This window comes from Venturia canescens, chromosome 1 (assembly GCF_019457755.1).
Source record: "Venturia canescens isolate UGA chromosome 1, ASM1945775v1, whole genome shotgun sequence".
Classification (NCBI taxonomy): Eukaryota; Metazoa; Arthropoda; class Insecta; order Hymenoptera; family Ichneumonidae; genus Venturia; species Venturia canescens.
Genome location: NC_057421.1, coordinates 20,256,554 through 20,269,454, shown reverse-complemented (window position 1 = coordinate 20,269,454; position 12,901 = coordinate 20,256,554). Strand labels below are relative to the sequence as shown.

At 36.3% G+C, this 12,901-nt stretch overlaps 1 protein-coding gene across 10 annotated transcripts in view; it reads left to right on the top strand.

Annotated features, from left to right (window-relative positions):
- The window catches only part of wge (winged eye), a 113,185-nt gene extending 105,184 nt beyond the window's left edge, over positions 1-8,001 (top strand). For all 10 annotated transcript variants that reach the window (XM_043434096.1, XM_043434092.1, XM_043434088.1 and 7 more), the window contains 7 exons: positions 56-268; positions 429-758; positions 914-1,342; positions 1,422-1,650; positions 1,862-2,282; positions 2,500-3,064; positions 3,401-8,001. In XM_043434096.1, the coding sequence (XP_043290031.1) occupies positions 56-268; positions 429-758; positions 914-1,342; positions 1,422-1,650; positions 1,862-2,282; positions 2,500-3,064; positions 3,401-3,613 (2,400 nt within the window). In that variant the 3' untranslated portion in view covers positions 3,614-8,001. The remainder of the gene's footprint in view (positions 1-55; positions 269-428; positions 759-913; positions 1,343-1,421; positions 1,651-1,861; positions 2,283-2,499; positions 3,065-3,400) is intronic.
- The last annotated feature ends 4,900 nt before the right edge of the window (positions 8,002-12,901 follow it).

Sequence of the window (12,901 nt, the reverse complement as noted above, 5' to 3'; positions counted from 1 at the left end):
ATATCGAATGAGTATTTTGAATTTTTTATCATGGTTTGTACCGGTTCTTTTGCAGTTGGGATACGAGACAGCTTCGTCGTCAGCGCCAACAGTTGCTAGTTCGAGTTCGGCATCGAAGAAGCGAAAAGTTGGAAGACCAAGAAAGCTCATGTGTAGTTCCGGGAGTGCGAGACATTTGACGGAAACTATAGTCGCGAAGAAACCGAAGAGCAAAAGTTCCCTCGTGGGTTATCTAATGACATCGAAAAACAGACACTTGCAAAATAAGGTAAGCAACGGACAATATTAATAAAGTATTTTCTCTTTAATCACTCGTTCTATAAAAAAAAATACTCAATTACTATGATGACTTCCGCTCTCACCACGATCTTCATCCGACTGTGGAATTTCTTCAGGTCACGTTGCATATTATCAATTTTCTATCGCAGTTCCTTGGTAAATCCGGCTACACGCCACTTCCATTCAAGTCTGGTATTGCGGGTAACAAGAACTCCAAGTCCCATAAAATCGCGAAATCAAAGGTCAAACCGGTCAAGCAAACCCCGTTGCACAACAAGAACGTGATAAGTTCTATTATAGCTGAGAAAGCGAAACTCAGCCAGGAAACAAAGTTGGAGAGACAAGTGACGAAGGTTAAGCCGAAATTAAAAGCGGAGGCTAAGATGAAGATGTGGGAGGAAGATGAAAGCGGAGAATGGAATTATACGATTGAAAGGGTTCCACCCGAAGTTCCAAGCGTTGAAAAAGAATCCACTACGGTAAGATTAAGAGAGAAAAAATCGTGATGAATTGTGTAGGTTTTTCTGAAGCCTAACTGTTGAGAAATTGATTGAAAAACAAAATATACAGTGATATATTGTAAATAACAATATCCCGGCTTGCTTTAAATTCAATTGAAACTTGTCGTTTTCAGGAGATGCAACCAGAGCCAGCTAAGATTGTGGTGGAAGAAGAAACGAATGAGGTAGAACCAGATCGGCAAGAAAAGCTGAAAAAGAAAAAACGTAAATCAACATCGACCTCACCGAACAGACGCAAGTCCAGTGATCACGAAAGAAAAGAATCGAGAAAACGAAAGTCATCTTTGGATTGCAAAGAGTGCAAAGAGTGTGCTAAAGCTGCGAAAGCCGATAATAAATCGGATAATATTCTCTCAAAGTGTAAACTGACAGATGCGCATTTAGCGATCGATCAGTTGAGAGTATTGACGGCTATGGGAGGATTGTTCTATGCCGGCAGATTGAGTGCTGTGCAAGCACCTGATGTTTACGCGATTACCCTCGACGGTGAACGGGGCAATAGACCTCATATACATTCCCGAGAAGAAATTCTCCGAGATGCTGTGAGTGTGAATTCCTTTTTCAATTATTTTTTTTTACCGGATTACTTTGTGGCTGACAAAGCTTGATGGGTTTTGTCAGATCGTCGAGGTTTGTCCCTCCTCAACGAAGGAATTACCACCTGGCACGAGACTCTGCGCTTACTGGAGTCAACAATATCGTTGCTTGTACCCTGGTACTTCTGTCGAACCCTCGGAGGCGGATCCTGAACTCGATGAAAAATTCGTCAGCGTGGAATTTGACGATGGTGATAGCGGCAGGATTGCGTTGGACGATATTCGATTGCTTCAACCTGATTATCCTGTTGTTGGTAAGAAACACGTGAAATCTTGATTATTCTATAGTAATGATAATAAAATTAAACAAATTCTTTTATGATGAATTTCATGATTGTTCATAATCGGAGCATGAATTTTTCAAAATAAAATCCCCATAAGCCTACAATTCAATAGAAAATTATTGACGGCATATTCTTTCATATTTTTGCTATACGCAAGTAACGAATTTCGTCAATTTCACAGAATACGATCCCAATCCTTTGCTCACATTGGGAAAAAGGCGTAGACAAACATCGATGTCGACGGATGAAAAACGTTCATCATCAGCTGGAAATGTACGGGATGCTCAATCTTTAACGATAGCTAGAGATGGTCAAACGAACGAAAACTTAATGGTTGATCGAAAAATTGAGGGTGATGTGACGGAGCTCCGCAAAGGCGATGGAGCGGAAGCTAATGCTTTGGGAGAGCATCGGGAGAGGAAGAGGCTGAAAAAAAGGAGACGCGATAAACTTAAGAGACTCAACGAAGCTCAAGAGGGAAAGAAGAAACATCGTAAGCACAAATGTTGCGAGGAGCATCGAAAACACAAGCACAGGAAACATCGGAAACATAAGCACAAGCACAATCATCATAGTAGTTACAGCGAGGGGAGTCATGTCAGGTGAGCGAAAACATTTTTCATTTCTGGGCAGTGTAGCGGAGTTTCTTCTGTTTTGCTTAATATTTCGAAAGGAGATAATTTCATTACTAATTTTAAAATTCACGTATGATAAACATATTTTTTCAAAACGAACACAATTTCCAATCAATAAAACAAATCACAATGAACCGAAGTTTTTGTGATTAATAATGATTGTTTGTTTGATAAATATTCATAGTGGAGGAGAGAGCTGCAGTGGGCACAAAAGTGAGGAGGAAACGTCGCCGTCTAATGAGAATGCGGAAAAGGCGCTTGACATTCCACAAGAAGAAGAGGAAGTAGGAGAAAGGAATGAGGGACTATGCCAACCTCAAGAAGAAGAGGAAGAACGTCTCGATGAGCCGGTCGTCGATCCAATTATACCGGAGGGGAAAGTTGAAAAACCGAAGAAACAAGAGAAGAAAGCAAAAGCTAGAGAACGTCAAGAATCGGTGGAAAGTCGTAGCAAAATGGCAGCGTTTTTACCGGCACGACAATTGTGGGGTTGGGCAGGAAAAGGTTATCGGAGACCGGGTGCGAAAGGTCGAGCGAAAAAACAATTTTTCCGGGCTATTCAACGCGGCAACGAGACTATACAGATCGGTGACAGCGCTGTATTCCTCTCTACCGGTCGACCAGACAGACCTTACATCGGTAGGATCGAATCGATGTGGGAAACATCGAGTTCAAACATGATCGTCAAAGTCAAATGGTTCTATCATCCTGAAGAGACTGTCGGGTGTCCACCGAATCTCAAATATCCGGTAAAACGTTGTTTTTTTTTTTTTTTTTTTTAAATTTTATTTCCCTCATGACGAAATGAATTGTCACAAAGCTCGGTGCAGTATGAAATTTTGAAATCTTGCCAATATCGGAGTACATAAAAACTGATTCACTTGCTTTCTCATCACATGCTCTATAGTTTGAGTGACTGTTCATCACCTTCTATCGATGATTATTCACTTATCATTATAGATGATTAAAAAAACGTTGAAAACTAATGTAGATGCTACACATTGTTGGTCATTGTACAAAATTTTAGCTACCAGTATTCGTTTCATATCAACGAGCCATGAAAAATGTGATTTTTTATTTTTCAGGGTGCGCTTTTTGAATCACCGCACATGGACGAGAACGACGTGCAAACGATATCTCACAAGTGCGAGGTCCTGAAATTAGCAGATTATACGAAAAAATTAGGAAAAGAACCGCACAGATACTTAACGATCTACGACAACAACGACATATATTATCTCGCTGGATATTACGATCCGACAACTTATCTTCTCAATATGCAGCCCGATGTTGTTTGAGAAAAGCTCAAGCTGACGATCAAGTTAACGGGAGTTAATTGATCCTCAGCGACGTGAATTGATCTTCAGTCTTGAAAAAAAAAAAAACGAACAATGAGTATATTTTCAAAGGAAAAACAAAAAACAATCAGAGAAATGGACAAAGATGCAATAATCTTGGAATCGAGTGGCATTAAACTGTTGAGCGGAATGATAACAATACAGTTTCGACAAGATCGAAAGAGATATTGTGTAAATATTGTAAATATTTATGAATAGCAACCTCATAATGAAATTTCACGACACATTCAATTCGTGAATAATTTGATGAAGCACAGTTATTTTATTATTATTATTATTATTATTATCTTTTAACTAATTTCAAAAACTCTTTTACGACGAAAGCCAAGATGCGGTGATTTACAATGCTTAGTGATATATGAGGATGAAAAACGATACACGGTGCTACGTAACCGTAAGCGTTATTGTTATTTTACTTTTTTCGCTTAAGAATAGACGCTTGTTGGAGAGTTTTCAAAACTCTTTGCTCTATCTATATCGGTAAAAATCGAATATTTTAACAATTGTTCGTCAAAGGTGAAAGAATGATCAGGTCGACAGTGTTGAGGAATAGTGGAAAATCAACTAGAGTTTTTGCGGCAAGTCGCAATTTGTGCAAAGCATTAGTTTTAAGGCGACTTCTTTACAAGTTCGTTTTTATATATTTCGGAAAGACAAATCCATCCTACATTTAATCTTTGGCTTAATAACCATTATTATTTTTTATAACAAGAGAAGTAAATGGAATAAGAAAAAAAACTCCGGCCATTCGTGCGTTCTGAATTTGTTTTGTTGGTTAAACATACACTTTTTTATTATACCGCGATATTTATGGGAATCAAAAAACTTGTACATATTTGAAGAGACCCATTATTTTCGTTTATTCCCTTACGCTTTATTTTCAATAATTTTGCTGCGATCTTTGGTTTTCAAAAATGTTTTTTATCTTATGATTTTGCGCGATTTTGTAAATGCTCATGAACCGTAAATATGCTTTCGCTTGTTGATAATTTACGTTTTATGGTTATCAACTTTTATGCACATATATTCTTGAATATATATACATATATATATATATATAAATATGATGAATCTATTATGAATATGAAATGTATATGAAGACGAAACTTTTTCAAAAGTTCAAGTACGAACTAGTACAAACTGAGAAACACAATAATTGTCGTCCGGTGTGATAGTTGATCGATTTTCTACAGAATGAGGCTGAATGAGCACGAGATCGATGAAATATAGAATGAGAGTAGGCTGGGGTAATCGCCAACACTTAAAATGTAACATTTTACAACATTTCAGAAACTTGAACCAAAAGTATCGGCACATTCATCAACATTCGCAACGCTTAGTCGTAGTGCTCAATGCATTCGATACACATTCTACTCGAAATTCTTTGTTCAAAATTTCTCAAGTACGTCGTACAGAAATTATAACGTATATTTTTAGGCAAAATCATTTTTAGCGTTTATACATGATGAAAATTTTGATTGAGCGCAAAATTGATTCAAATCACTATTAAAAACTGATAAACATACAAAATTGGTTGCATAGATTTTCTGATGTGACACCGATTGTTGCTATACAATTTTCTAAACAAATTGTGCTTTCCCAAACGAATGGACATTGCAAAAATACTTGGAATAGTCCATGCAGTATTTTATTTAAAACTATATCGATTTTTTATCAATTCAATTTCATTCAAGTTAGTTATCAATTTATTTGTTCGTTTGATTTGCCCTTTCAGCTAGATTTTTCAAATTCAATACTTTCACAACTTTAAGTTTTTTGGACGTTGTTGTATACTTTGTTGAATTATAAATGGCAGGAATTCTTTGAGTGATTCTCGTCCGAAAAACCAAGGATTTTACGTCTATTGATGGCAGAGTTGTTTAAAATGAATCTGCATTGTTCGCGATAATCCTTTCCTATTATTGCGGCCCGAGATCTGCTCAATGACGGAGAGATCTTAATAATTACGCTGATCAAATATTTTCCTGTCTAAACTCTAAAATGTTTGTAGATAAGAATCGAGCCGCTACCGCGTCTCTTGATATCAATCAATTAGTATTTTCATTTGTATGGCTGAGCAAACGAGCACTAAGAGTTTATGAATTTTGGTACGAATTGTTGCGACACAGCGAGGTACGAAGGAAGAGTTGATAAATGTGCGAAAATTGTTACGTGAGGCTTGAACTATCGACGAAATATAAAGTAAAATCGAGTCTGATTTGAGACTGGTTTTTGTATTTTTTATTATTTCCAATGCGTTGTCAATCGATCTAACCGGTAGTGAAGAAAATATAAATGGCTAATGCGAATTGAAGTGTATGAATGCAGAGCAGAAGAGCGAGAGGTGCGAAGTAACAAAGAAGATACAAATATATTAAGTAAAGAGGGATAAAACATGAAATCGATTAAATCACAGAGACACTCGATCTGTAGCGTTACTCATATATAGTATTTTTCCATAAAGGTGCACCACGGTGGAGTCAGTCTTAGGCTTTTTTGTATAACGGAAAAAATGTGGCGAGATAAACGAGAAAATGAAGAAATTATACAATCTAAAGTAGACTTGTCGCTGGCTCTGTTGAAACGACATGTGAAAAATTTTCAACTTTATGAAACATATTCGCTTGTAGATTTTTGTATATATAAAATGTAACTACGTAGAAAGCGGAAGGATTTTTGTGTTCCGATCAACCGAAGTAACAAGACTACATTTAATAATAATCGAGGGAAGGAAAAAACACTAATTAGTTAACGTCAGATCATTCACAGTTGCAGTTGTTGATACGTGGATCTTTTTTCTGTTGATATTCGATGAGAGATACAAAGAATTTTTATAAAGAATTGTGTTTTCCTTCTTTTTCATAATGGAACGAATAAAAACTTATGTAACAGTCCCTATTTCATGATCTTATTATTCTCGTCATCATTATCATCACAGTTATTTAAATAATCGACGAGGACATTGTAAATAGCAAACGAGTTCGATCGAAATGAAATTTGACATAGAGGACGGTGGATCCTCATTAAATACTCTTTCAGGTTTTTGTTTAACAACTTTGAAATTTATATTGAAATAGAAAATAAGTTTGGGTCTATGGGGAAAGATGAGAAATAGTCGAGATCGATAGTGATTTTCGGATTGAACGTGTTTGGAAAATAAATATAGGAACAATGCAGGGAAAGGTTTCTGCTTAATATGAAAATGATTGGTCACAAAATATTTCATGAATTCCACACATTGGCGATTATATTTTTCAAAAATACTTATAAACGGAAATACATTATGATAATAGTATCCGTACTAGTCCATATCCGACAATGAAACAGAAAAGCAACAAGGAAATAATGAATCTAAAACGCAGCACATCTAAATTAATATTTCGAAATTCGTGCTTGTCCGAACGACGAGTGACATATAAAAATTACATTGTACTTTAGGATAAAACGAAATTTCGAGTCACTATATTGATGCGCTTCTTGTAAATTCTACTTTGGCGATAAATTAACAATAAAACAAACAAATAATGTGCGAAAGAGATGAGAAGCGCAAAATTATGAGATTGAAGCTAAATCATCACATATTTTATTCTAAACGAAAACGAAAGAAAAATCGAATTATTATATTTTATTAAATACACGACGATGAGACAAGGGGACAATTTCGAATACGTAGTTTTAGGGAAATAAATGCGGTCTCGGTGCAAAACGAACCAAGAAATACGCTGGTTTTTCGTATGAGAGAGAGAGCGAGAAAATAAAATATAGCGAAGGTGTGAGAAAAGTGACGGAAGAAGGATGAAGAAATTGAGAATGTTCGAACGAATATCTTCCGTTTGTATTTTCTTATAACAATTTTTTCCGACGAACTCGGCCGGTGCATCACAATTCCGTGTTACCTTAGAGAACGAGAAGTAGAAAAACGAAAAATTGAACAAATGTTTTTTGAGATTCGCATTAATTTGCAATCGAAAACGTGTTTTTTCCATCCGGTTCGTTTAAAACGAAACTGCATAAAGGTGACATTGACAGAATTATTATATATACACACACACACACACTGATATAACGGCGAAAAAATGTACGAGCGTGTGAGTGCGTGTGTTAATTAGTGGTCGGATGCGAACGGGAGCCCGAAAAAAAGGGAAAGAGAAGGAGAGTGAAAGAGCGAGAGCGAGAGCGAGAGAGAGAGAGAGAGAGCGAGTTAATTAAACTAAAAAGTTAGTTAAACTAAAAAGAGGTCGAACTCAAACGTGTTTCATATTATGCTTTTAGATGAGTCAGTCAGCGTAAATAAGAATGAAATAAAATAAATATTATATGAAAACAAACATAAGTTTTATTACTACCAGATTAACCAAGGTTTATTCATAGTGTTTGAATAATTACTCGTTTTTCAGCAAACGCGAAACTCAAGGAAGAAAAAACTCAATCGAAGCATATACTCCTGATTGAAAGAAGTTCAAATTATATTGAACGCACATCGAAATACCGGATCTCGCTTTTCCCGTTATCGTAATTTAATCACAAAAGGAGCAATTTATTTCAATAATTATGAAAAAACTTTGGGTAATTGTTTCAGTTAAAATTTCCAACCTCATGACAATAATCAATGTTTTCTATTTTTCGATATTCAATTGGTTTAAAAAAAATTTCATCTTTATAAAAAAATGGTTCCTTTTTTAAGCCCTGATGTCAAATTTACAAAGAAGTCATAAATAACAGTCTTGTTAAGAATATTACAAGATCTCGATATTTGATAGAAAAACGTTCATTTGATTTATGGATTCGAACATACCAAACCCTTCGAATGAAGCAATGTTTTTTTTGTGTATATGCGATGTTCTGTCAAATTCAACTTGGAAGTGGAGGTTCGATCGTAGAAGAATTGTCAGAGGTGCATCAAACATTTTCACATTCTCGGTGACTTTCAGACAACACCGAAGATTCTTATTGAATATCGATGAGACATGCAGGATCTATCGCTTATTCAGTATCGATTTTAATCAAGAGACGATACGCTAAAATTGCAGGATTCCATTATCCAAATGAAACCGTAGTCAAGAAGACCTTGACACTCCCATGCTGCCGCACCCTTTGTTTGATCGATAATTCCTGCTATAATTTTCAATAGGTCACAGTTGTCTATCAACCAGAAGAGGTCCAATGTAATGGAAAATTTTTAGCAAAAAACTATCGGATGACCGAACAGTTGCGTCGAGTTGACTTTAGAAATTGATCGCGAAGAATGCATTTTTAACTAGAGAAATTTCCGTATAGCCAGCAAGTCTCATGATTGTACAATTGGACTTTCAGCCACAAGTTCGATATATTTCAAGCTTCACTTACCGTTGGATCTATCAGTGAATTATCAACGACAGCAATTATCGATTTTTTTGGTTGGCTATTTTAACTCGCCACCTTTTAATTTGGAATATTAAAAAATCAACGTCCTTGGAATACGTCTCTCCGTCAAACCGTTGAATATTTTAAGCCTTCGATGGTTTTCTTTACTTGCATTTCTAGACCTCTCGATACCAGGATGACATTTGAAGAGAACCCTTAAAATCGGGTTTCATCGTGCTCTTACTTCAAGTTCGGTAAAGAAATATTTTAGAGGGAGACAGAGAGAAAGTAGTAGAATTGGAAAAGAAGATAATAACAAAGATGAAGATGTCAATCGATCCAATATTTTTTTCTCGGATGGAGAAAAAATTTCGAAAATCCTTTTTTTTAATTTAACGCATACGCGTTCTTCAATATAAACGACAAACATTTTATAATAAAGTGACCAAGTGAATACAATTTTTCAGTCATTGTCCACTGTGCCTTTTCCTCTGTTCAGAGGAAAGCACTATTTTTTTAGCACATTTAAATTGAATTGCAATCTCCCAAACATTGGATTAAACAAAAGCTTATACAGTTGCAGCAGTTATCCACGGTTCACTCTCACTTTCATTTATGTTCTATAGAACGTTCCTATGTTCGTGTTGTTCTTTATGAACAGAAGTGCGAAATTGCATGCGTATGGGTTTCCACACATGGTTCACAAAGTCAAAGAGCCGCTCGTGTACTAATACTTCGAAAAGGAGATAGAACCAGGGGCATTTAGCCAGATGAGCGGTGAGAGTCGGAGGGGAACGAGGGAACGAACGAAACTGAGTTGAGTTAAAATCCAATTTATACGTACGATAGCTCGCATGGATCAATTCTGCGTTATCGGTTACGCTTCAAGGGACAACGGCCAAGGATAAGGTTGAAATGTGCAGGTGGAGAATTAAAAAGCGATAAAAAATCGTTTTCGCGTATTCGTTAGTGCCCCACCCCCGTAAACCAATTCTCTTTTGAGGACCATTCACGGTTTATTAACGATAGAAGCCGTAGTAGATTGAAAAATAGCGAACAGTTAATAAAAAAAGCTCGAACGAATGGCACCGACAAGATAGAAAACAAAAATTGTTCTCCTACATTTACTCCTTGGATAACATTCGCAAATTCGATACTCCTGCTATCGAAACAATTGCTCTCCGAAAATGCAGTTTTACTATCCATTGTCTGTGCACGAATAATCTGAGAGCATTCGTACTGAATCCCACACAATTAGGTAGAAAGCGATGAAATTTTCAGTCTCGTACGAAGGTCTTGCATATTAAACAATATCTCGACTGTCGCCCGTGACTAATATCCAGCCCAGCACCGAGAAGGCTCGATTTGAGTGAAATTTATTCGTCTTAGTCGCGCTTCGACAAACTCGATCTACATCGTTGAGAGAAATTGATGGAGAACGGGCGAGAGGAAGGGAGATGGTACGAATGAGAACGAGAATGAGGGAGAACGCACACGCCACTTGGCTCTTCGGGAATTGCTAGTGGCTATACTTATATGCGAAAATGAAGTGAAGGATGAGGCCCTCACCAGCAGAGCCATAAGATAATGAGACTATCAGAACTAAGCTTTCTACCTCGTAGTGCTGTGCGTTTTCATCAATCCTATCAATTTTCTGTAACGATTCTCAATGAAAGCATAACCGGAAAACTTGTCTTGGTGCAATACATTGCAAAACGAATTAAGGGGCCTACCCTAATTATAGGGGCAAAAAAACGACTATTTTGACAATTTTTTTTGACCGGTTTAAATTAAAAATATGGATATAAAAAGTGTTGGGCCTGAAAAATACGCTCTCAAAATACACAACATTTTTTTTCATTTACTTTACTCCGTTTTCGTACAGAAAAACGGGAGAGAAGACAGGACCAAAAAAGATGGGGGTGCGCTGTTAATAAAATCTCTGGGATGGATGATCGAAGAGAAAAAAAAGTGATTTTAGATTCAATAGGTAAATGGCTATAGCGCATATCATACGATTTTTGATTTTTTCAAAAATGATAAAATGGTCGACATTTTTCCAAAAACTACAAAAAAGCATGTTTTTTTCGTTTGTTGTTCCACTCAAAATTTCAAAATTCGTATGATATGCGCTACAGTCGTAAAAAACATTCGGTAAAATTTTGGTAAGGATGTCGCTAAAGTTTCCAACGTTGGACTTCAACGAAATGGGGGGAAAAAAAAAAATCGATTCATATATTTTTTATTGTACGGAACGCTTTGAGATGTCAAAAAAATAAGACGTATCTTTTTATTTCACGAATCACTTCGTGAGGTCAAGAAGAGGAAGACGTGCCAAGTTTAGTCGAAAAATTCGTTCCGGAACACCCCTATTTCGAGGGTTGAAATTTTCGAAAATTTCGTATAATTTTTTTCTATCAGCATTCATATCTTTTTTATTTTACGAATCACTTCGTGAGATCAAAAAAATAAGACGTACCAAATATTGTAGAAAAATTCGTTCCGGAACACCCCCATCTCGAGGGTTGAAATTTTCGACCTACAGCTGACTCAAAAGGGAAGTATGAGACCTATAGGCAATATGGGCATTCGTATCTTTTTTATTTGACAAACCACTTCGTAAGGTCAAAAAAAGAAGACGAGCCAAGTTTGGTCGAAATGTTCGTTCCGGAATACAATTGTCGACAAAGCCGTCCCGAACCCGAATGTTGAGAAAAAAATGAGCATTCTTATTTTTTTTTATTCACGATTTGCTTCTCGAGGCAGAAACAGAGAGACTTGCCACGATTGATCGGAAAATTTGCTTCAGAACATTGTGTTCCGTGGGTGTTTTTTAACCCATTAACGCCCAAGCGTCACGTTTTTTTACCAAACTTTCAACGCAATTATTTTTTGTGTTATAGCCGTCGAAAAAGTTTTGTTTTCAGGTATATCGACGTAGAATTTTATGCTCTTATAGAATGTGAGCGCAAAATTCCGATTAAACATTGAGAAAAAAAAATGGCCGATTAAAAAGTGGAAAACGTGGTCATCAGACTTTTATCTCATTCGACTGAAAATTCCATGAAACATGTTTTGAACGCATTGTGGGAGGTCATTTTCTGATTTTTGAAATTTTCGAACGCTCGAATTTTTTCATAGTCTACTGCCTTTGAAATTTTTTTTTTTTTCGGTCATTACAACTTTGTCTCATTCGACTCAGAATCGCGTGAAACATGTTTCGAACCCATCTAGAGGTCATTTTTTCGATTTAAAAAATTTTTGAACCCTGGAATTTTTTCATAGTCTACTGCCTTTGAAATTTTTTTTTTTTCGGTCATTACAACTTTGTCTCATTCGACTCAGGATCGCGTGAAACATATTTCGAACGCACTCGGAGGTCATTTTTTCGATTTTTGAACTTTTCGAACCCTGGAATTTATTCATAGTCTACTGCCTTTGAAATTTTTTTTTTTCGGTCTTTAGAACTTTGTCTCATTCGACTCAGAATCGCGCGAAACACGTTTCGAACTCATCTAGAGGTCGTTTTTTCGATTTTAAAAATTTTCGAAAATTTTCGAACCCTGGAATTTTTTCATAGTCTACTGTCTTTGAAATTTTTTTTTTTTTTCGGTCATTACAACTTTGTCTCATTCGACTCAGGATCGCGTGAAACATATTTTGAACGCACCCGGAGGTAATTTTTTCGGTTTTTTGAAAATTCTAATTAGGGTAGACCCCTTAAAAACGTTCAAAAATGTTCGTTAAGCGATATCTTGATGCTTTAATCGACAAATATATTTTGAAAAATCAGAACTTGTCGGGAGTATTCCTGGATCTCGATAAAGACTTTATCGATAATTAGTCTAATTCTGGAGAATTTGAAGGGACGAAAAGCGATGACTC